Source organism: Triturus cristatus, chromosome 3_2, assembly GCF_964204655.1.
Source record: "Triturus cristatus chromosome 3_2, aTriCri1.1, whole genome shotgun sequence".
NCBI classification, from domain to species: Eukaryota; Metazoa; Chordata; class Amphibia; order Caudata; family Salamandridae; genus Triturus; species Triturus cristatus.
This window is the reverse complement of record NC_140584.1, coordinates 907,283,817-907,308,658: the sequence shown is the minus strand read 5'-3', so window position 1 is coordinate 907,308,658 and position 24,842 is coordinate 907,283,817. Positions and strand designations below refer to the sequence as shown.

General features: G+C 43.9%; 1 protein-coding gene across 1 annotated transcript in view; it reads right to left on the bottom strand.

Moving 5' to 3' along the window:
• Nucleotides 1-1,209: 1,209 nt before the first annotated feature.
• The window catches only part of NXN (nucleoredoxin), a 419,399-nt gene continuing 395,766 nt past the window's right edge, over nucleotides 1,210-24,842 (bottom strand). Inside the window, exon 8 of the mRNA XM_085649351.1 lies at nucleotides 1,210-2,178. Coding sequence (XP_085505477.1) covers nucleotides 1,996-2,178 — 183 coding nt within the window. The 3' untranslated portion in view covers nucleotides 1,210-1,995. The remainder of the gene's footprint in view (nucleotides 2,179-24,842) is intronic.

Below are 24,842 nucleotides of genomic sequence, written 5' to 3'. Positions count from 1 at the left end.
CTTTACATCATTCCGCCTTTGGCTTCCATTGCCACAGTAGGTACATGAATTACAGACTCCATGGCTCTTGCGTAAATTGTAATACGATGAAAAAGCTGCCGGGAAAAGGGTGTAAACAGAATATATATATATGGGGATGCAGCCACAGGGTCTAACATGAGTATGTTCTATTAGTAGTAGATAGATTGGGTATTACCATGCAGATAACTGCTTTAAATCACAATAAAGCGCCAACGCCTTCAAGTTAGGAGCTTTAATTTGAGTGGAGGACAATTACTTTATGGCCACGTCAAATCTACTACGTTAGATATGCTATAGTGAAAATATCTCTTTGAATGTATGGTAAAGAGTTGTCATGGACAGGAGGCAGTAGCTGACAGACTAAAATGAGATGAGCTATAAATGTGAGATACAAAAAAAAACATGGAGCTCATGGTAAGTGAAAGAAAAAGAGGTTGAACAAAATGTCAAGTTGAACCCACTGAAAAATGAAAAAAATCAGACCATGTAACCAGGAACCTATACCTAAAGAACTCGCAAATGTCACTTAGAATAACAAAAGTCAGTGGGATGTTGGAAGCTATCCAACTGTAATGATTTAATGTATATCAGGATGTTAATATATAGCAGCTTCAGGCAATACGGCTCAATGCCAAGATGCTTGTATGGCAATTTCAGTGAACTTATAGCCGACCTAGTGCAGTTTCTTCAAAAGGAGTATATCCTGTGTATTCTTCTTCGGATTCTGACCACCGATTCACCACTGTATTACAAGTCCATGGCTGACGCCTACATTGCTAGAATGAGCAATATTCAGTGTGGTACTTCTACAATGTGTGCTTCACCCCACCATTCTGAGGATCTTTGAACATGTAACCGCAGAACCATCACAGTAGGTTTCAGGTACCTAGCAACAGTTAAACTCTGGTACACATTACACTTGGCTCCTCCTCAATCTGCATTGTAAGGGCCTCTGTCACGATGAATAAAATAAAGGAAACCTACTGACTACAAATGCTGATCTATTCCTGCATTTTAAGAGTTGCACCTTATGACGGAAAAAATTCATAAGCAGAAAAGCCTGCAATTGGGTTACATTTTTGGATTGCTTCTGCTGTTTACAAGTGTCTATTTTGTATTATAATGCTGCGCTCAGATTGACTAGTCACACGTTTAGCAATTGATCAGTTAAAGAAATAAACGCAAGCATTAAGGTTGAAATAGTGCTTTTGTGCGCTTTATTTTAGAATTCATTAACTGAGCATATATGCCTAAATGTCAGACTGTAGGCACATACAGAGAATCTGGTGGTCTTGTGCTTTGCCAAGCGAATGCTCTCTTAGGGAAGCAATTTAAAAGAAAAAACATTTCAAATGGAGACGAGAGGTTAGTGTGAAAAAACAGACCGCGCCCCCATTTAGATCCTCCATTGAGCACGAGTCCTTGCATCTGAGAATTTGCATTGTTTACAAAGAGGATCTAAAAAGACACTAGTGAATCTGAGTTTTTCTATAATAAAATAATCTGAACACGAATCTCGAAGTATGTGCACTGAGACTGTTTCATCTTTAAGTCACTTGGCTTTTAAGGTTTGGCACGTCGTTAAGAGATGGTCAACTTAATTTGGCACAGTCGCATCCATTTATGGACCAATATCACTGCATCTTCAAGCAAAAGCACGTAGGTACAAAGCAGTCTGTGCAAGCTCTTTCCCATGGAGCCAATGTACTCGGAACAATCTTTGTAGGTAACACCTTTAGAGTTTGATATTGTAATAGTCCCAGCCGGAATGTGCGCAAGCGATTCCTTTCAATGGTTTGCTAAAATCAATTGTAGTCCAGAACAGGATTTGACAGGCTTATAAAAAGGCACCACAACAGGCTTGATATTAGAACGTGAAAAACATATCGAAATCCATTGTTTGATAAAAAAATGATCATGTTATAAATAATGTCTTTTATGCAGAATATAAAAAAAAAATCAATCCTTATTTCTTTAAATGGGCTCCGGCTTTAACTTGTCTGCTAGGAAGTCGTTCACAAAGCCCTCCACAATCTCGGGTGTAATTTCTTCCACATCCATCACATACTTGGCTCTGGCAGACATGTCCAGGATGGTGAGCAATGGGGCAGCCTCTGGAAGATTGGTGTAGTCTCGCAACGAGTCAGTCATGTCGTCCTGCAAGAATCCAAAGAAACATTTTTTAGTGAATTCCAGCAGAACCAAAGCGCTACAAACCGCAGAGACGCCAGAAATGTCTGGCGGTTTCTAATGGCAGGCGTGGCGAGCAGCGGTAGAGACATTGTGCATCTCTCGAATGGAGCACAACTTGTTCAAACACTATTGATAAACTGCAGCTATAGTTTAACACGACGAACACGTGTTTAAAGGAGCCCAGGTCTCCCCCTCATTTGTACTTGGACTCTGGGGTATTGTCAAAGAGCTACCATGTAATCGAAGTCTCAATAAATGTTATAAAAAATATGCTGTCATTAAAAACAAACCCTATGGACCCGACTCACAGCTACTAACCATGCCTTCTTACTACTCGTAGCTTCTCCTAAACACGCATCTTTAGGCTGCTGCTTGGAACTTTGATCTAAAGAAATTTCACCTGCAACCACTATATTGTCCTTCACCCTCCACCATGAACTGCTTGTACGATATCAGCGTAATATACATTTCCACTGTCCTCCCTCAAGACAACTGTTAAACTCTACTTCTGCTATTTAACATCCACTTTTCACAGTCACGAGCCACTTTACAGTGTAAATTATTACTGTGCCTCGTGCAAGTAGTATAGGTACAGGGCTGTGACATCCACAACAATAGCAATAAATACGGCAATAAAATAAGGAAGATTTGAAATATTAATCACTTTCTGAAATCATTGTTTGGAGCCGAAGATGGCACAGAAGACATACCACAGTTCTAAAGATACGCATGCAGGCAAATATCCAATCACAGACTACATGCGTGCAAGACACACAAGCAGGTGGTAATGCATGGCTGCGTGAGTGAGTCTGGAGTGAGATACTCGGAAGTCTCAGCTTTCCAGCTAAAGCCAGGGAGAGCTGAAACCTCCAAAAGGGGTCGTTCGCGTATACACAGGGCTCGCTGGACTAGTTCCACAGTCAGTGTGACAGCAGGGAGTCTAATGGCGACCAGCATGATGTGTTGCCTGCGATAGTTAGTGTTATGGAGGCAGAATCATGGTAATCCGTGTTATGTTTTGCTGTGTCCTGTATATCGGAGGAGCACGGAATTCGTTGGAAGGAACCCGGAGTGTGTGTTATGTAGCCCCATTTAGTGCTATGCTCTGGGATAGAATATGTAGACAGAAGTGTTGTGTAATCTGTACTAAAATGCAAATAAAAAAGTATTTAAAAATGATTATGATGTTTTACATGCGAACGCTTTTCTGGGAGTTTAATGGCACTTCCGTGGGATGGAGCGAGTTCAACAAAGTGATGCTTTGAGTTTAATGGGGGTGAGTTTAAAGCGGTGAACGATGCAGGGAGTGCAAAAGGTTCGCTCGCTTTAGGTCGCACTGTGTAAACTGTCTAATGATGCTCTTTGTTTTAGCAATTGCCCTCATTAACACCTTCAAATATTATTTATGTTCACCTTAGTGGTTTAGGTTATTGCAAACTATAAACTAAGCTACAACATACGTTTTGGCGTCAAAGTGAATTTATAGAGGACATGCCCAGAGAAGCGTAATGTTTGATCACGTTATTTTTGTCAATGTTAATGTCACCTCTGCAAGACTACTTTGGTATTAAAACCTGTAGCATTATTTATTGTTTTGTAGCATTTGTATAGGACTCATTTGCCCTATGTGAGGTGCTAAAGCGCTTATCCACAGGGATCATGGTGCACCGCATGGGTGTGGCTGGAAGAGCCGCTTGGCGCTTATGTGGGGTGTTTCCATGCAGTGCACCATGAGCATGGAGGTGGCTCTCATGTATGGGATGCAGCACTTGGTGCTGTGATGGACGAGGAAATGTAGAGACGGATGGCTGTGGCATAGGTAAAAGGTGTAAAGAACCAGTGAGGGCAAGTCCGATATCTGTTCAGATAGACTCCATGGCCGCCATCCTTTGTAGGATCAGATGTTACAGCAAGACTTACACGCGCTTCAACACAACGATGTGTGCCGTCAGTAGGGGGGAGGTGGGCGGGTATTCGAAGTTCACCAAGCTGATATAACACAGATAACATTGTACACTGCAAAGCACAAAATACCACACTCTACCGCTAATATGCAGATCGCTGACCTGGACATTGTTTATGATATATGAAAACGATAAAATAATGTATGGTCATATACGATGTGCTTTAAAGTATTGAACTCGCATACTGTATTAAATGCAAAATCCCAATAAAGTTTGTGTTTAACAAAAAATGACAGTCCTTTGCTATCATGAGACGTCAAGTAAAAAGATTGGCCAAGAAACACCCTATTTCCCCCATCTACATTATAGGATGTCAGTGGACATCAGGCAGTGTAGTTGTATATATCCTATTATCTGGTGACTGATTGTATCAGATGGGAGCAGGACGACTGTCAGGAAGTTGAGTTGCTGTCTTCCATCTTGCGGTTAGTTCGCTATGTCTGTGAGGTGTGTGGGGATGGTAGCACTACAATTAGAGTCCTCAATCGCATCAGTCAAAAAGCAGGTGTTCAGGTGAAAAGTGGCAGTAGGTACTTCCAAAATTGAGCGGAGAGGCACATTTCATTGTTTGGATTGCATAGTTACAAACTTCCATCCTTATGCGGAGGTCATTGCCAGGGTATGTTGGCCGGAGGTCCCTAGTTTAGGAGGGGTGCCCTGTGTCTATCCTCGTGCAGTGGTGGTTATATAGATCCTGAGGTTTGACAGTTCCCCTTTTCCTATACAATGGCACCGTTGTGGTAGCCATTAAATCAAGCCTCACTGCTGAGAGACGCCAGTAAAATAGGTCTGTAACGTGCTGTGGCAACATAACGCTGCATCATATAAAACAATCGTACCTCCATCCTAGTTTCAGGAAACCATCTGTTGCGCATTTTACCCAAAAAGATTCGCAGGTACTACACTACCATAGTGTCATACTCAGTAACATTTATTTACAAGCTTCTGTCGAATCAGAGCAAATGAAAGCATGAAGAATGGCTCTCAGTCTCTGGAAAGCTCAGTACAACCACTCATATAGGAATCCGACATCCATATTGTAGCTCTCTCATGGGTTACAGAAGCACTCGCACATACTGATGAAGTAGCAATGTTTCTTTACTTCCGTCAGTGGCAGGGCGCCTCCTCCCTCCCTGGTCGTGCAAGCCCATATTTGTCCCACAGCTACTTGCGGGAGGTAAGCTCAACAAATAAAACCTAGCAATTACAGCGTGCAAGCGTGTGGGTCTTTCCTTCCATGTCCCCTCCAGGTTCAATACTGGCTTCTGTAAGAGGACAGCATTCGTTCGGGACAAAAGAAATTGAGAAATAAATAAGCAAATTGGAGTTCGACATTTATAGGTTCAACTATTTTTTACCGAGTTTAAAAACAAAACATAAAATACAGCAACAGTGGTATTTATCCCAAGTCTCCAGCGCCCCCAAATTCGTCTAATAACCATCTTCAATAGAAAACGTCTGCTCTGTTCGCACCCCCATGCCCTATGGCCTGGTCACAGGCAAGCAGCACCTAAGAAATTGGGACACTCCAGGCCGGCTACACTTTTGAATCCACGACCAAGGCTCTCCACCGATTCCATCACTTTCTAGAGCTGTCCACTCGTCTAGCTTGTACCAACAACTGACTTCGTTCAAGAGAAATGATGCCGCCACCATGAGGTACTTGCGGGACACAAGTTCATGGAATTCTGTTAATATACCACTTAGCAATTACAAACTATTTTGGGTTGAATCAATATCTCAATAAATATCTTTTCCATGGAAAGAAGTTACTACAGTTTGTGCGGTAAGTCTAGCTAGTCAGTACTTCTCCACGTAGTCATTTGGCTGCAACAGCTTGTCTGGTGCTCAGCAGTGTCTGGAGGATCTCCTGCTCCAACAAAAAGAACCAATGGGTGCCCAGGTAAGGCAGTGTCGCATAGCCTATCAGTAATGTTAAATACATCCTCTCGCTAGCTGGCCAAATTGGGGCAGTTCAAAAATACGTTTGAGAGCATACCTCCTCTAACACATCCTCTCCAACAACAGTCTAATGTACCTGCTCTCCATTTCTGGAATCTGGCCGGAATATAGTACCAGAGGAAAATAAGTTTGGTAGGACTTCCTACCGTTGAAATCCTGGCTGTCTTTGTGACTATATTAAGCACGTCCCTAATGGCTGTCTGACGAATGGAATCAAAGCTTTTTCTGCATCATTCTTGAAAGTAGAACTTTTGAGTCACACTGACATCCAGTAGGCGTTATAGACCAGCTATTAGTCACTTATCACCCACCTTCAATGTTGACCATTTTACAAAGTTAACGAGTGACCCAAACGGCAGACATATGAATGTAATATCCAATGAGGTAGCTGGTTATAAAGCAACTTTTCAGAATGACAGGCTAAAATAATGTTGAATCCCTTGGAAAGACCAAATAAATCCCTTTCCTAACCCTTAAAGAGGTCTCACATTTTCGTGTAGTTTTTTTCTACATTTGTCAAATCACTTAAGCAGGGGCTGAGGTAAAGTCTGTGTTGTTCCCTAGAGGCGGGAAAGCAACTCTCCTTTTCCTGGGTCAATATTAGGATTCTCTTGAGTGAAGAGCTATAGAACCCCAGAGGTGGCCCTTTCTGCTTTTGGCAGCCATGACATCCATTACAGTACACCGCCTGATAACAGTGAGAAACAACCTCAAGGTCATCTGCCTCAACCTCAGGGTCATCCAGAAGAACAAGTTACTAACCTACGGTGACACCTGTTCTGGTAGAGACTATCAAACCGCAGATTCCTCACCTTAGTATGTTCCCCAGACATCAGACTTGCTACAGAAAATCTTGAGCAGTACCAATGTATGCCGGTACATTGCGGCCATTGGCTCTGCACCATCCACGCTGCAAGAGACATTGCTGTGTCAATATATGCGCAACCAGTTTGTGTTGACATGAGTTTCTTCTGTGACTATTTCCGTGTACAAAATACAAAGCCATGTAAAAAACAATGTTTTGACCAGTGTCTAATGGGATCTTTAGGATGAAGAGCCCAGGTCAGAGAATGGGGAGGATGGGCAGGCCATTGAGGAATCTGCGGCTAGACAGAGTCTCTACCAGAAAAAGCATTACCGAAGGTAAGTAACTTGTTCTCTTGATAGAGACTTCAAAACTCAGAATCCTCACCTTGGAAAAGATACCCAATCAATACCTCCCAGGAGGTGGGTCTGCGAACTAGCTCAAACCAGAAAGTCCTGGAGCACCTAGCTGATGACATTTTGCGTCTCAATGGACCCGATTGTCCAAGCAGTAGTGCTTTGTAAACATGTGGCATGATGCCCACATGGCAGCATGACAGATGTCCAGGACAGGTACCCGGTATGCTAATGCTGTAGTAGCGGTCTTGGCCTGGTGAAACAGGCTAACAAGCCCTCAGAAGGTTGCTTCTTTGCCAACACGTATCAGATCTTAATGTAGATTACAATCCATTGAGAGATGCCACTGTTTCTGCACAGGCTTGCCCTTCTTTGCACCTGCAAACCCGATGATGAGCTAATCGTCCATCCCGTTGTTATAAGTGCGATCAAAGTAGAAAGAGGGAGCTCTATTTGGGTCCAGATGATGAAGTCTCTTCTCCTCCTTAGAAGGATGAGATGGGGTGAAAAAAGGCAAGCAGCGTGATGTTCTGGTCAACATGGAAGAGTGTGACCACCTCCCGAAGGAAAGAGGCACAAGTTTGAAGGACCAGCTAGTCCAGGAAAAATGTGGTGTACACAGGGTGGACTGACAGAGTTTAAAGCTATCTGACTCTTCTGGCTAATGTAACCGGATTACTAGTCAAGGGCTCGAAAGGGGAACACCAGATATGTGAGGACCAGACTGAGGTCCCATTTGGGTATCACAAAAGAGGTAGGAGGGAACAAATGCTGAAATAGCCAACAAGTAACTCTTAACAGTGCCCAGGGCAAAGCCTTACCAGGCTAGAGATAAAACAAACAGCAAAACCTCTAACAGATGTGCAGAAAGAGGGTCCACATGGTGTGAAGAGCACCAAGTCACAAAGTTTTCCAATTGGCAGGCGTATACAGTTTCAGTGGAGGGATGCTTGACTGCCACAATGACATCACAGACCTCGGAAGGGAGATCGAAAACTTTCATCTGTCGCTGCTCAATCTCCATGCATGAAGGTGGAGAGTGCGCAGGTTCGGTAGCAGGACTCTGCCCTGCTGCTGCAATAGAAGATCCTCCCGAAGACGCAGCCTGATCGGAGGACATATGCTGATGAGTTTGGGATACCACACTCTCAACGCCCAGTTAGGGGCCATTAAGAGGACTTGGGCCCGGTTGGTTCTGATCTTCTTGAGAACCTGAGGTTAGAGTGGTATCAGTGGAAGGTGTACAGGAGTCCCAGGTTCCAGGCTATAGGTTTCTCCGAGCGAGAGCTGCTTTGGAAACTCCAACACGCTGAAGTACTGACATTGTGCTTTCTCGGCAGTGGCGAGCAGGTACAGCCAAGCCTCTCCGCATTCTGAAGAGACTTAACGCCATCTTTGGGTGTAACCTCCATTCATGATCCAAAAGGAATCGATAGCTGAGTTAGTATGCCCTGGCGTTCAGAGACTTTTATCAAAAAAGATTCCTTTCTGTGTATTACTCTTTTAGTTGGTGACCATGAGGCCTACACATTTAGATCAATAACCTGATTTTTGACTGTGACACTGGACAAATATTATTACTCCAGACTAGAATATACTTTTTGTTACTCTCAAAATTTATTTTTCATAGGAAAACACTTATGTTCAATAAAATCATATTTTAAAATTGCATTCAATATATACTCTGATTGGGTGCTCTGGTACAGTCTTATATATGCTATCTAACAATTCCGTATTACGGTATCTATCTCAGAGTCACACACAGTTCAAATCATGTACTTTCAAAATTGCAAATTAAATACTACACAAATACATTTCATATGCTTTAAAAAGTCCCACTGTCGACGCGTTTCGGTGCATAGGTTACAATAGTAGCACCTTCCTCAGGACGGACGATAATTTAAAACCAAGTTTTGTTCTTCTTTCTAAAAAAGAGAATGCATATAATTAATACCATTTCCCTATGGAGAGTTGATTCTAGTTCTGGGCTATGCTGTTAGTGTCACTTATACATATTGTCTGCCCTTACTTTAAGTGTAGGGGTTGAAGTCCTTCTGTGGGTGTTCAGGACGACTTTATCACCTCTCAACTTATGTGATTTTAGACCACTTGCATCATAGTGAGTGGAGTCATAGAATTCTACAAAAAGAGCATGGAGTTATTTCACCATACTTTTTGAGCCTATTAGCCTATTTTCATGCTGTTAAGCAAAGCACTTACTTTTAAAAAGTCACGTTGACACATGTTCAATGGTGTCTTAAAGCAGGTACGTCTTTCGATATGCACCGCCTGTATTCAATTGTTTAGCTGTGCCTGTAAGGTACATAGATAATGCTATATACTTCAAATAATGATGTCATGGCACTGGTGTTTATTCTCAACAAATACATCCATATACCTACCAATAGGTTTTTCGCCTAATGTTTAAGTTCAGGCTGTCCTTCCCTGCACCTTTTCAAGTGGTGTCCTGATACCTGTACCGGAATAACATGACGTTCAATTTAAGTGTACAGTTATCCATAGATCATGGCTTTAGACATCTACCTATCTCCTACTCCTTCTAAATTAGAAAGGGGTTCAGTACATACCAGTTAGAGCCTGCAATATCTTGTGGCAGCCTGAATCTTGACAACGCTGTCTTCTTTTCTTTAAGCGTTGTCAGCCACACTGTAGGTTTTCTTGGGGGTGTTTTTACTTTTACTCCCAACCTGTGTATTAAAAGTCATATTGGAGGAGGTTTTATTTAGATCCTCGCATAGAAGAATCTTCTTATCGCATTCCCCAGATTTTGCCAAATTTGCTAATTACAAGTATGTCCTCTACTCTCATTATCACTTATGCTGTTTTAAAGCAGTGCTGAGGTGTACTTTAATATTTCTTTATCAGAGGTAACTAACAGAAACCGTGCCCTGTTCGCTTTGCAGTGCTACAGCGTAAAAGCGATTGTCACAAGCAGCCCCTCCCTAGAGCACTTGCTTAATGACCCTCCCTAGAGCACTTGCTTAATGCAAGCTGATAGACTATGGTCTTCAGAAAAGGAGTACCACAACTTTCCCCCTTTCCTAGGATTTCATTCTTGGAATCCTGCATAGGAGAAAAGATTCTCTCCCTCACTCTACATACATTCGAGTGCCCAATGCTTACTCAAGTCTTCTATCCATCTAGTTTGCACCAAAGCGGTCCTTACCTTTATTGATGCAAAAAACTACTAAAATGGCGCCGATAGACGGCTACCTTAATTGAATGTTAAATACCAATTTGGCAGGTAATAGGCATCCAATTAAGTATGCCTAGGGGTATTTAAAGCCTGCACAAACGACTGCATTCACCAGTTGCGGTGGAAGCAGGACGTTGTGACTAGCAGGCTCGCCGATATTTAAAGGTAAGGACCGCTTTGGTGCAAACTAGATGGATAGAAGACTTGAGTAAGCATTGGGCACTCGAATGTATGTAGAGTGAGGGAGAGAATCTTTTCTCCTATGCAGGATTCCAAGAATGAAATCCTAGGAAAGGGGGAAAGTTGTGGTACTCCTTTTCTGAAGACCATAGTCTATCAGCTTGCATTAAGCAAGTGCTCTAGGGAGGGTCATTAAGCAAGTGCTCTAGGGAGGGGCTGCTTGTGACAATCGCTTTTAACGCTGTAGCACTGCAAAGCGAACAGGGCACGGTTTCTGTTAGTTACCTCTGATAAAGAAATATTAAAGTACACCTCAGCACTGCTTTAAAACAGCATAAGTGACAATGAGAGTAGAGGACATACTTGTAATTAGCAAATTTGGCAAAATCTGGGGAATGCGATAAGAAGATTCTTCTATGCGATGATCTAAATAAAACCTCCTCCAATATGACTTTTAATACACAGGTTGGGAGTAAAAGTAAAAACACCCCCAAGAAAACCTACAGTGTGGCTGACAACGCTTAAAGAAAAGAAGACAGCGTTGTCAAGATTCAGGCTGCCACAAGATATTGCAGGCTCTAACTGGTATGTACTGAACCCCTTTCTAATTTAGAAGGAGTAGGAGATAGGTAGATGTCTAAAGCCATGATCTATGGATAACTGTACACTTAAATTGAACGTCATGTTATTCCGGTACAGGTATCAGGACACCACTTGAAAAGGTGCAGGGAAGGACAGCCTGAACTTAAACATTAGGCGAAAAACCTATTGGTAGGTATATGGATGTATTTGTTGAGAATAAACACCAGTGCCATGACATCATTATTTGAAGTATATAGCATTATCTATGTACCTTACAGGCACAGCTAAACAATTGAATACAGGCGGTGCATATCGAAAGACGTACCTGCTTTAAGACACCATTGAACATGTGTCAACGTGACTTTTTAAAAGTAAGTGCTTTGCTTAACAGCATGAAAATAGGCTAATAGGCTCAAAAAGTATGGTGAAATAACTCCATGCTCTTTTTGTAGAATTCTATGACTCCACTCACTATGATGCAAGTGGTCTAAAATCACATAAGTTGAGAGGTGATAAAGTCGTCCTGAACACCCACAGAAGGACTTCAACCCCTACACTTAAAGTAAGGGCAGACAATATGTATAAGTGACACTAACAGCATAGCCCAGAACTAGAATCAACTCTCCATAGGGAAATGGTATTAATTATATGCATTCTCTTTTTTAGAAAGAAGAACAAAACTTTGGTTTTAAATTCTCGTCCGTCCTGAGGAAGGTGCTACTATTGTAACCTATGCACCGAAACGCGTCGACAGTGGGACTTTTTAAAGCATATGAAATGTATTTGTGTAGTATTTAATTTGCAATTTTGAAAGTACATGATTTGAACTGTGTGTGACTCTGAGATAGATAACGTAATACGGAATTGTTAGATAGCATATATAAGACTGTACCAGAGCACCCAATCAGAGTATATATTGAATGCAATTTTAAAATATGATTTTATTGAACATAAGTGTTTTCCTATGAAAAATAAATTTTGAGAGTAACAAAAAGTATATTCTAGTCTGGAGTAATAATATTTGTCCAGTGTCACAGTCAAAAATCAAAGGTTATTGATCTAAATGTGTAGGCCTCATGGTCACCAACTAAAAGAGTAATACACAGAAAGGAATCTTTTTTGATAAATATCTGACACCCAGTCCTTTCTGGTCCCTGGGAAACTCTCTTTTTTGAGACTGGCGTTCAGAGACCCCACCAGGTGTTGTACAACCAGGAAGATGTCCTGGCACTTCAGCCAAGTGCAGAGGCACAGAGCCTCCTGGCACAAAAGCCCACGACCGCACTCTCCCGATTGCTGCAGTACCACATGGCACTAGAGTTGGACAAACATCTGGACCAGCCTTCCCTTGATGGATGGGAGGACGGCTTTCAATGGCAAGTGAATAGCCCTTAGCTCCAGAAGATTGATGTAACTGTAACTGATCTTGCACCAGAGACCAGAAGCCTCTGATTGCCACATCTCCCAGGTGGTTACCCCAACCTTGAAGCAATGCATTGGTCACCACTTTCAGCCCTGGGTGGGGAAGCATGGGAAGCACCTGTGTCCCACAACACATAGGAATATCAGCCCAAGTGGTGTAAACCAACTGCAGGGCTAGGCTGGTGGAAGAGAAAATTGGCTTTCTAAAGGGTCCAGCCTCTTGGATTCCCTGTCCAGTGGGGCGGAAGGGAACGCATTTGGGTGATCTTGGAAGTTGAGACCTGTACAATATCGGACTCAAGGGGTGGGAAGCTGGTTAAGAGGAAAGCTAGGTCTCCTGGGGCGAATCGGTGACGTCAACAAACCCTGGGAAGGGGGAGTCTTGGGATTAATTAAACAATGAGAAGGGGGGGACAACACTTTAAAAAGCAGCTAAGGATAGTTATTTGCAGCCCTATTTTCTTCTGTGAAGAAAGCAGTCTTGGTCTGTTTTATGGCGTGTTTATAATGCAGCAGGAGGGTATTATGCTTCTTTTTATCCCTCAGGGCCTAAAGTAGACTTTCATTTCCGCTCTTGTCTGCGGCATTCCTGTCTAAAGGCCATCAGTTATACAGAGAAACAGGACGCAGATGGTTTACTTATGTTAACCATTTTAACCTTAAAAGTTGCTATGCTATCCAGGACAGAGGTAATCCAGGTTTGGAAACCTTCTTCGAAGCAGTGGCGGGAGGTATTAAGGAGTGGAGGGGGCGTTGCCCTACCAGCATCAGGGAAAAGGGAGAGAATGACGAACACCATTGAGCAGCTTTGAAAGAAGTGCTCACTGCTTGGTGCTCCTCCGTGAAATGATTTAAAACAAAAAATGTGTGTGCAAAGTCTTCCTGTGCATGTGCCAGCTGGGCGAGGACTATTCCTCGCCCTCGAGGCATAAGCGAGGAGGCGGGAACATCAGCCTTGTGGGAGTGTCTGCATAAAGCTGCAGTGCATGGATTTAAAATGGGGCGCTTAGGAAATGGCCCAGGGCGCGGTCAGTAAATCTTCACTCACAATAATGGGAATGGGCAGGGTTGGAGTACAGTGCAGGGGATGGTAACAATTGCAGCACTCCTTCCGAAGTTTCGCCTCCGTAAATTAAGCTTCCTAATTGGGTAAGGCAAGGTTGGGGGCGTGGCCTATGCATGAGCTTGGCAGCTCCTATTTCGGGGACACTACACGTATCAGTTGTTGGAAAAAGAAAGGCACCTGCAGCCGGGATATCAAACGAGCGCACACCAGGTTTGTTTTTCCAGTTACCGAGACCTGAATTGGAGCTCGGGGCTGCCATTAATTATGACAAATGTGCTGGGTCTTTCCTGCTTGTCATATTCTATGTGTACTTATAAAGCTCAGCCGCGCCCGCATTGCGCAGTGACACACACCACTGTCCCGGCCTCAGAACGTCACCTCGCTACCAGAGACTTGCAGCGGCAAGTTGCCCATGCTTCTCTTCAAATCTACACAATAAATCTCACTTTTACATCGGCTTTCAGTACCTGATCCTAAAGCCGATGTAAAAGCGAGATTTACTGTGTAAATTTGAAGAGAAGGTAGTACCTAGACGATTACTGGGGTCGCAACAGTGGTGTGTGTCACTGCGCAACTGAAACCTGTACAGGGCAAGGCGTGGGCAAAAATCACGCAAGGAAACCTCCCCTCCCCCAATACAAGTGGCAGTGAAGAGGGCTCACGTTCCTCTCACCACCTCCTTAATCCAGCGCCTTCCACTCACCGTCTCCTCCGGAGGGCATGTTCAGAGATTGAAGTAAATCCATAGAAAAAACTTTTATTATTTTAGACACTCGCTACTTGTTTTATGTGCAGCCAATGTAGCATTAACTTCCTTTAAAAATGTTTTCTTCACGTACAGCATTTCTATTTCATTCAAACAGTACTAAATGTGAATGACCGTGACTAAGTAAGATTAGGTTGCTCACACCACAGAGTTATCCACTTTGACAATATAATATTTACGCAACTGTGTTTGGCTGGCCATATGTATATTATCGTTAACAAATGTGCTTTGTTAGAAGTGTACGTTTGTTTGAATGCAAATTGATTGGAGCTAATGTACATTAGTTTATATTGCACTTCACGGGTCTTGGCATGGTAATGAAGTGTGCTTCTCGTCAGCTTCTTTGACTATTGAATAGTATCTGAACATGCGGTTGTGAGGGTTTCATGATTTAGTTAGTATTAATTTTTTTCAATACGTTAGGACTGTTTGTTCTGCCATACCTGAACTATTCACAAAGCAGGGCCTCTTTTAAACTTCGCAAGCAGATGCATAATTTTCCCCACTTGCAAATCCTACGAGGTACACCTAACATTCTTTGGGTAAACTAAGATAACATCTGACTTGAGTTCTTCCTCAAAGTGCAGATGCTCGGAACTCTTTCCATACTGTAAACAAAAGATACTGTCAATAGTAAGGTGCACTTATTCACTGAGATATCTAACTAACCGATATTATAAAAATAAATACATAATTTTATAAATACTAATTTGAATAGCCGTTGATATGCTGTTTGCCAGCTTTGGTTAGCTGCACAGCCACCAGTCACACCCCATGCTCTGTTCATGGCCACAAAACATCTGGAATAATCTATGATAACAGTGGATAGATTGCACATCACATCAACACTGACATCAAAGATGTCATTACTGCTTTAATTTCCAATGTATGGATTGAGTGCTACCTTCACCAACCAGAAGCCCTTGCGAAAACTAAATAGAGAGCAAGTGTTGTTGCAGCTGCACTCACTAGTAATATATATCATAAGACATATATTATTGGTTAGACTGCCTGCAATACACTTAACATACAAATGCTATCATGGAGGAAACATATAGAAACAATGTAATATTTTCACTGTAAGAAAAAACATTTATAAATAGGCAGCCGTTTGCTGTTCCATGAATGATTTTGATGTGGTATATGATATCAGTGGGGTCATGTCTGAAGTACATGTGGGGTTGGTGTGTGGTATAGGATATTATCAGTGAGGTCATGTCTGATGTCACATGTGGGATTGGTAGGTGGTATATGTATGATATTATCAGTGAGGTCATGTCTGATGTCATCTGCATTATCTCAAACTCTGTTATGAAGTTCTATGGTTATACTAAATAAGCAGCTACCTACGTCATTATCATATGAAATCTCTTTATTGATGTCATAACTACACTTTCATAATTGCTTTATCAACCTTGTTGCTTTCTCAAATTTGCTTGAAAATGCACTGTTTGTGCACTATTTTTTCAAAACGTTGTCGGGGAGAACCCCCTGGCCCTCCTTATCATGGTCAGGCTCGCTTACTACGCTTGCTCGCCACATGACTGTCATCCCGAACATTTACGCCTCACCACTTTCAAATATCACCAGTCACCACTGCTGCGAAGTAACCATAGGAGTCAACATGTCTAGCTCTGGAGAGTTTTAATGCCTGTTCCAGGCTATCAGATGTAATCTTACTCAAAGTTCTGCAGCTAGAAAGCTTTGGTGGAGCCAGGCTCTCCCTAGACAGAGCGCAGGGAAAAAGACAGTGAATGAGATAACCTGATGGTCTGCCCAGCTACGAGGGTGAACACAGTCGACAGTCAGATCCTCAGAGAAGTTAAAGATACCATTGAGTGTGTGACCTGCAGTACGAGTAGGCAAGCAAACCCGCAAGGAGAACCCCAGGTTAGATATGAATTCAAGGAGGGAGGTTGTGTCTTTACATGATGGATCATTCAGAAAATAATTAAAATACCCCAGGATGGTAATGGGATTGTGTACGAAGCCTTCAAAAATTCCACTGTGTACATTTGTTTGCCCAGTTCCAAATTCGATAAAATATAACAGCCCATAGGGTCAGCTTTACCATCCATTATTTTACTCCTAAAACCACTCTTGCAAAGAATAGATTTTCGACCTCTCTTAGCTACTCCTGAAGACAAACTGCTGAGGGATCATCTTGATCAAATGTATTACTTGCTGCAAACAAGATGTTATGACTACGCTCTCATCATTGTCAAAATGCCCTTCTCCTTTGCTGGCGACTTATGCCCCCTTAGTTTGAGGCGAACAATGTGCGTGGCTTGGTTCATGGCCAGTGTTCTGGATCAGAACTGTAAGCCCTGCACCACGTTTTCCAATACAAATCTCCACAATGTGACCAGAACCCCAGCTAGCTGCTTCTTATGAAGAAATGCAAATCACTCCAACTTCCCTCATAACAAAACTACTATTCCATTAACAATGTATTCATGTATTTCTTTGACATTATCGCCAGAGGTCTGCCCTCAATACCTGCCAGGTTACCCCTCCCTAGCCCTTTCAGTCAATGATCACTAAGCTTGTTAATGACATATCCACCAAACCAATACGCTTTGTCCTAGTCAGAAGTTGAAGCCTCTGGTCACAAAAACGGATCCCCTTCCCCTTAATCTCTAAATTCTCCTTTTCCTCCCATAAAAGTGTGTTGATGCCACAATGAATTACCCTCTCACCAAGACCCATTCAGTATGACCACAAGATGCCCACCTCTGACTGGCACCACATACAAATGCCTTGATGTTACCATCTAGTGCAGGAGACTACCACAGGTCAGACTTCTGCTCAGACCCTGGTCCTTCCTCTACCCTACTGTATTTCCCATTTGGTAGCTTCCAAATTCTTCACGGCGTACAATAATAGATTTTTTGTTTAAGCAATTGCTTCATTGGAATGACTACTTTATCTTCCTTAGTTTACACTCTGCGAGACGGAGTGTATTTCTGTAGATTTGGGCAGCAAGTTAATGTTTAGACGTTCCTCTGGTTCGTCCTTGAACCCTAGAATCTCAATTGCTTCCTTCGAGGATCTCACTGCCACCTGTCTCTACTTTAACAGGAAAAGAAGTCAAACGGTATACTTCAACTGATATTGTATCTACTAATCTCAGACTATGTAAGTGGGGAAGAAATCTGAATTTTCTCAAGGTAATTACTGACAGGCCCTGGTAGATATGCATCCTATGCCTCTCGAAAATGAATGCATCTTTCAAAGAAGTGGACTCTTGCTAAAATATTGGCCAGGCCTGCTATAGGTTTACCTTGTGCTTTCTTTCCAATATATCTAGGGGTGTCACATCCCTAATATATTACTCTTATCACCATCTGTAGGTTTCAGGACCCATTTGATCCTTACGTTGCTGTACTGCAAACCATTGTCAAGGTCTAAATATTTGGTTCCTCCAGGACCTCTACTCTTGCACAGACTGCGCATCCCTTTTTGATCTTTTCTATGCGCTTAAGGTAGTTCGCTCTCTGTCCTCCCACTTCTGCAAAGAGCTCATGCGACCAGGGTTTTAGGTCTCAGTTAAATGAATATGCCTGTCTTTATTTCTTCCAAGTTGTTAGCTAAGCATTCTTGTTTGATCTTTGGTCTTGCATGTTTTTAGAGGCCCTTTCAGATGAGTCATGTGGGTTGCAGCCTATCCATCTCGGTTCTTTTTTCATACAGGTTGGGCCCACAGAACCTTAATCAAAGGGGTTCCTTCTCTCTTTGTCACCCAACACTTCAGATGTCTCAACACTCTGCTATTTAGTTCAGGGAGCGTTGTGCATCAAGTTTAGTTCTCCGGACTTTCCCTTCCTATTCGTAGTTCAATTATGCCTACGTGAGAGAGGGGTTCAAGAACATAGGGAAAATGACCTGCCAAGACTATTTCTCAGTTGATCCACGGAATTTCTTTGCTGTCCTCTCTCAGCCCCATCACTGTCTTGATGGTTTGCATTATCAATGACAATTCCCTCATGCCTCGCCTGAGCAGAACAGAGCCGTGGGCCCCCATCCATCAGCACCTCCAAACTTCCAGGTGTGGAGTAGGTCACATTTTATCTGGATGTTACAAAAAGCATAGAGTGTAGGAGTCTCTGCTCACGTGTCCCTTCCTCCTATATACTTCCATCGCAGGTGCAAATGCTGCTATATTTTCCCCTAACCCCTTTGGGCTTTACACAGTGCCAGCTGTGTGGAATAGGCCACTGTCTACTCACCCACCCTCCAACCTTTTTAAAATGGTGGCGACCTCCAAATGAAACATCTAGGTCTCACTGTTGAGTCACGCAAAAACAACAATTGATGGACAGAATGCAGAACAATGTCATACATTCACCCCAGTACAGAGATCTGGGCCTAAATCCATCGTTTTTTTGCTCACCATGCCATTCCAGTTTGAACCCAGCCATATGCAAATCAGTCTTGACCCTGTGCCCCATGGGAACAGTCCAGCCCGAACTGCCAAGCCAGGTCCTCCCTGGACTGGAAACAAGCATCCTAGGACCGGTTTCGGGCTTTCAGCCCTCGTCAGCCAGGATAGCTTGATTCCAGTGGCATGGAGAGCAAGGGACTCACGTCTGAGCATACCCTTCCCACTCGGGATGACAAATGCAAAAACAACAATTGATGGACAGAATGCAGAACAATGTCATACATTCACCCCAGGCACAGGGTCAAGACTGATTTGCATATGGCCATGTCTGAACTGGGGTGGCGTAGTGGGCAAAAGAACGATGGATTTAACCCAGATCTCTTGACTGGGGGAGAATGTCTGCATTGTCAGCATTCCGTCCATCATTTGTTTGTTGTAACGCTTTTCGCCCTAAGTGGGATGGGTATGCCCAGACGTGGGTCCCGTGCTCACTACGCCACTGGAGTCAAGCTATCCTGGCTGATGACGGCTGATAGCCAGAAACCGGTCCTAGGATGCTTGATTCCGGTCCAGGGAAGACATGGCTTGGCAGTTCGGGCTGGACTGTTCCCATGAGGCACAGGGTCAAGACTGATTTGCATATGGCCATGTCTGAACTGGGGTGGCGTAGTGGGCAAAAGAACGATGGATTTAACCCAGATCTCTTGACTGGGGGAGAATGCCTGCATTGTCAGCATTCCGTACATCATTTGTTTGTTGTAACGCTTTTCGCCCTAAGTGAGATGGGTATGCCCAGACGTGGGTCCCGTGCTCACTACGCCACTGGAGTCAAGCTATCCTGGCTGATGACGGCTGATAGCCAGAAACCGGTCCTAGGATGCTTGATTCCGGTCCAGGGAAGACATGGCTTGGCAGTTCGGGCTGGACTGTTCCCATGAGGCACAGGGTCAAGACTGATTTGCATATGGCCATGTCTGAACTGGGGTGGCGTAGTGGGCAAAAGAACGATGGATTTAACCCAGATCTCTTGACTGGGGGAGAATGCCTGCATTGTCAGCATTCCGTACATCATTTGTTTGTTGTAACGCTTTTCGCCCTAAGTGAGATGGGTATGCCCAGACGTGGGTCCCGTGCTCACTACGCCACTGGAGTCAAGCTATCCTGGCTGATGACGGCTGATAGCCAGAAACCGGTCCTAGGATGCTTGATTCCGGTCCAGGGAAGACATGGCTTGGCAGTTCGGGCTGGACTGTTCCCATGAGGCACAGGGTCAAGACTGATTTGCATAGGGCCATGTCTAAACTGGGGTGGTGTAGTGGGCAAAAGAACGATGGATTTAACCCAGATCTCTTGACTGGGGGAGAATGTCTGCATTGTCAGCATTCCGTCCATCATTTGTTTGTTGTAACGCTCACTGTTGAGTCACTCCTCAGGTCAAAGAGCACCTGTCAGTCTTATGCTAACTCCTGGTGCTCCAGTACGCCCACTTTTGTCTTGCCACCAGTCTGGAATTGTGTAAGAAACTGGTTCTATATATACTGCACCAAAGTGAGGTACAGTGTGTATAGAGTCCAAGGGTCTCCAAAGGTTTGGCAGAGGTTAAAGTTAGATAGAACCTTACTCTCTAAAGTGGTAGTTTGGTCGAGCAGTAAGGCAGTATCAGAGGACAGTGTAAAGCATGTGATGTACACACTCAGTCAGCAAATGGTCTCACACACTCAAGAACTGAACTCTAGGCCAATTGTTTTGTATAAAAAAATATACTGTTTTATTTCTAGAACCAAGCAAGCCTGGTACAGGTAAGCATATAAATATTTTGCAGTAGTAATTGACTTGTTCGAACACAGTTCAGAATTGCAGTATAACTGGTACTGGTTTTGAGTACAGGTTTAAGAAAGCAGTTTGCAACACATTGCAGGTATAGTACATTCAGTTGAATGGGCTTTTTAAGTAAAATGCAGTTAATTACTTTTCAGATTACTTTTCTAACCACAGGACTGGATCCTAGATTCAACACTGGAACATTTCCTGAAAACAGGTGAGTAAATGCGTTTTGGTTAAAGGTATGATTTTTAAGGAATATTATTCTATTTCAAAAGTTGACACTTAAAAACTTTTTCACAAAGAATCACCAATATTATCCTATGGGAGGAAATTCACTTAGCAGGTAAGTTAGGTTATCGTTACTTTTTCATACTCAGTGCTTGGGGACATTTCCTGAAAACAGTTGAAAAAATGCGTTTTGGTTAATTGGCTGATTTTTAAGGAATATTTGCAGTTTTCAAAAGTTGACACTTAGAAACTTTTTGAGAGAAAAAGTGTCAATGTTATCCTATGAGGAAAAATGAGTTAGGGTTCTGGGGTTAGACTCAGGGGTCTCCCAGGGTCAGTGATGCACTGTTGTTGCATCCCCAGTGGCACTAGGGCGGCTGGGTGCAGAGTGTTGATGCCCAATGTTATCCTATGGACGATAGGGGGGCTCCGGTTGGTGGCTGCTGGCAAGCAGGCCACAGGGTTGTGGGAGCAAAGCTCCTAGAGTTAAGCTCAGGGCACGTTGGGGACCAAGTTAGCACCAAAGGGGCACCCTCAGCGGCGCTAGGGCAGCCGGGTGCAGGATTCAGTTTTGAGGTCGGGTGCCCTGTTGAATTCAATGGAGATTCTCCAGGACAAAGAAACACTGCAGGCTTGGGGACGAAGATCTTCCAGGAGTGACCACCACATCGAGGGGTAAGTTGGGATTTAGAGGAATGGTTAGGCACACAAGGCCTTGGGGCGACGGGTGCAGGGGTGCCTTTGGACGTCGGATTTTCTTACCCGCTCTGGTCGCGGTGGAGGGCATGGGGGGGTCTCCTGGATTGAGGCTGCAGGCGTCGTCTGGAGGCTTGAGGCAGGTCAGGGGTCGCCGGATCTCGGGTCAGGATCGCCGGGGGGGGGGACCTCCTCGTGGTGTTTGTTCACTCAAACACAGGCCGGGCTCGGCGGGTGCAGAGTGTGCTGGACTCGCGGTTCCTGGCTGGCACTAGAAGCTGCAGTTCAAACACATCCGGTGTTCACGGGAGAAGCAGCTTGGAAAGTGAATACAGGCAGGTCCTCCGGGGTTTTAGAGGTTGCTGGCCGCTGGACACCACTTGGTTTTGCAGGAGCAGGTTCGAGGGGAGACAGGCCTGTAGGGCTGGGGCCAAGTCAGTGGGTGTCGTCCTCTTGTTAGCTCTGCACGGCTTCTCGTCCTTTTCTTGTGGTTGATGGATTTGAGGAAGGAAGGTTCAGTGTGCCCCTAAATACTAAATTTAGGGGCGTTACAGGTAGGTAAAGGGCAGGGACCAATGGGTCCCTTCCCTGGGGTAGGTACACCCCCTATTCTGCCACTCTCCAGTGGGAGGGGCGCAGGAGCCTGTCCCTGGTTGGCTGGGTCCCCCCATCTCCTAGATGGCGGGGTCTCGAGGTTATGCTTCACCTCGCCTTCCCCACCTTAGGGGTGGAGTTGGCAGAGGTGGGCACATCTCTCTTCCTCACTTGTTTTTCCCGCCAGTTCTCCCGCCCAAAGTGGAGAGTAGAACCAGTGGGGACCAGTTGCTGAGTACAGCAAGTGGTCTGGAGAAGCTCACAAAGGCAGCATGCCATTGAAGCTTCTCCTTCGTGAACCCTGCCCATCCTGGGGTAGGAGGCTTGGCACCTCGTCCTAGGATGTGTATGGTTTCAGGCCCCCGAGAGCAGCAAGCTCTCGACCCAGGGGTCCAGAAACATGTCTGGTGGGGGCAGCCTGCGCAGCCGCTCAGTCAGGTTACTGGGAGTAGGTCGTTTTTCAGGGGGCATCTCTAAGATGCCCTCTGTGGTGCATTTTACATTAAATCCCACATCAGTGTGGGTTTAATGTGCTGAGAAGTTTGATACCAAACTTCCCAGTCTTCAGTGTAGCCATTATGGTGCGGTGGAGTTCGTAATGACAACCTCCCAGCACCATATGCTCTTAATGGCAGCACTGCACTTACAGGGCTCAGGAATGGACATGGGCACTGTAGGGGTACAGGGCTCATGCACCTGTACCCTCACCACTGGCATAGGGCACTCAGCTAGATTGGTGACTGATGTATGCCAGGGGAGTGATTTGTGGGCATGGCGCACAGGGATGTTTTGTTCCTGCAAAGGCAGTGTGTGTGTGTCAAAGTACAGGGCCTCTAAGGGTGGCACAAAAAGTGCTGCAGCCCTAAGGGACCTTCTCTGGTCACAGTGCCCTGGGTACCTATGGTACCATTTATCAGGGGCTGACATGTGGGCAGAAATGCCAATTGGGTTTAGGCTTCAATGCAGTTTTAGGGAAGGAGCCCAGGGCACACTCAGTCAAAGTACATCAGCTATTCAGCAAAAAGTGGGGGCATACCATGCAAGAAACGGGGCACTTTCTCACAAAGTGTCCTGGAAAGTTATTGGTCTTTTGCTCCAGCAGGCGTACAGCACACAAAATGGAAGAGGACAGCAGCTGCAAAAGCCTGGAAAGTCTCAGCTACTTCTGAAGTGCAGGGGCCTCAGCTTCTGCAGGAGCAAACCATTGATCAATGCACAACCTCAAACTAATTCCTTGCTCCTGGGAGGCCTCTGCACCTGTCAAGTTCAACCCAAGCACCAGCCAAAGATCACCAGTATGGCATCCTTCTCAGTCTGCGTTTGTGGTGTCTTCTGATCGAGGGCTGCTCTCTGTTCACCGTGATGATCAGGGTCTCATCTTAGGACTATGACATTGTAAATTTGTCCTGCTGTTTACCTTTAGCCAGTGAGTGGATCGGCACATTGGATTGCTTAATTTTATCTGCTGCAAGTCTAGGCAGGGAGAAGCACAGGGAAACATGTTTTAATCCATGCCCGACTGGATATACCCACATTTACATGTTTATGGTTTATTTAAAGGTATCTGAATGGTAGAAACTTTAATAAAATGAATTGTTGGTCAAAACCTTCATCTATCTATATAGCTATATACACATTTAAGAACCACTGGGCTGATAGGAATATTAGTCGTAGTTGGAATCCTGCTGCAAAGGTGACAATCTTTGCACTTTCTGCTTATGCACCCCCCACTGCATTTCATTATTCCATATAGTTATTTGAGTTCACATCTCATTTATAAATGCATATTGCTTTTAGTATTGATTGCACATGTATACAATATATATTTGATATTGCATTCATCATTCATATATATTCACATGATTGATATTGTATTATGAAATTAAGTAAAGGTGCAACAAGATTAGTATGCCATTTCTTGTGTTTTACAGCTTTCATTGTGAAGCTTGACCTTTTCAAAATAATCAGAAAAGTGTATTCAAGCTGGGAAGAGACAAGTATTAGGCAGAGAGAAACATTTTCAACTTCCTTGGAGACTTAGCTTTAGCAAGTATAGCAGTAAACATCCTCAAAGCAAGGTTGGCGTTATTGACTTGCTGGGAACACCATAACTTAATGAGCGCAGTGACCGAGAACAAACTTCACAATACAGAACAACGCAACTGTCCAGTTAAGTTATGTGGGTGAGACGCCCCTTTAGAAGATCAGTTCAGTTCAGTTCATAAGGATTTATTCGGAGCTTAAAAACAAAGTCCATAAAAGCACGTACATACATAAAAACAGCTTCATCATTTTAACAATCAAACATATAAAAGTACTTTAAAACAGTTTTAAAATGACAGATTTGGCCTTGCTTTAATAGCCCGTAGAAGAAAGGTGGCAGTGAAAAAACAGACATCAGGTGACGGGTTAAATAACAGTTTCATAGTGTCTTTTACAGTCCTAACTCCATATTTCCTAAAAACGGGTTTTAAAAAAGCTGATCGGATATTCCCGTAAAATGAACAAAACAGTAAAAAGTGCATAGTACTTTGTACGGTAATATTGTCACATGGGCAAGGACCAATTGGATGTTTCCTAGT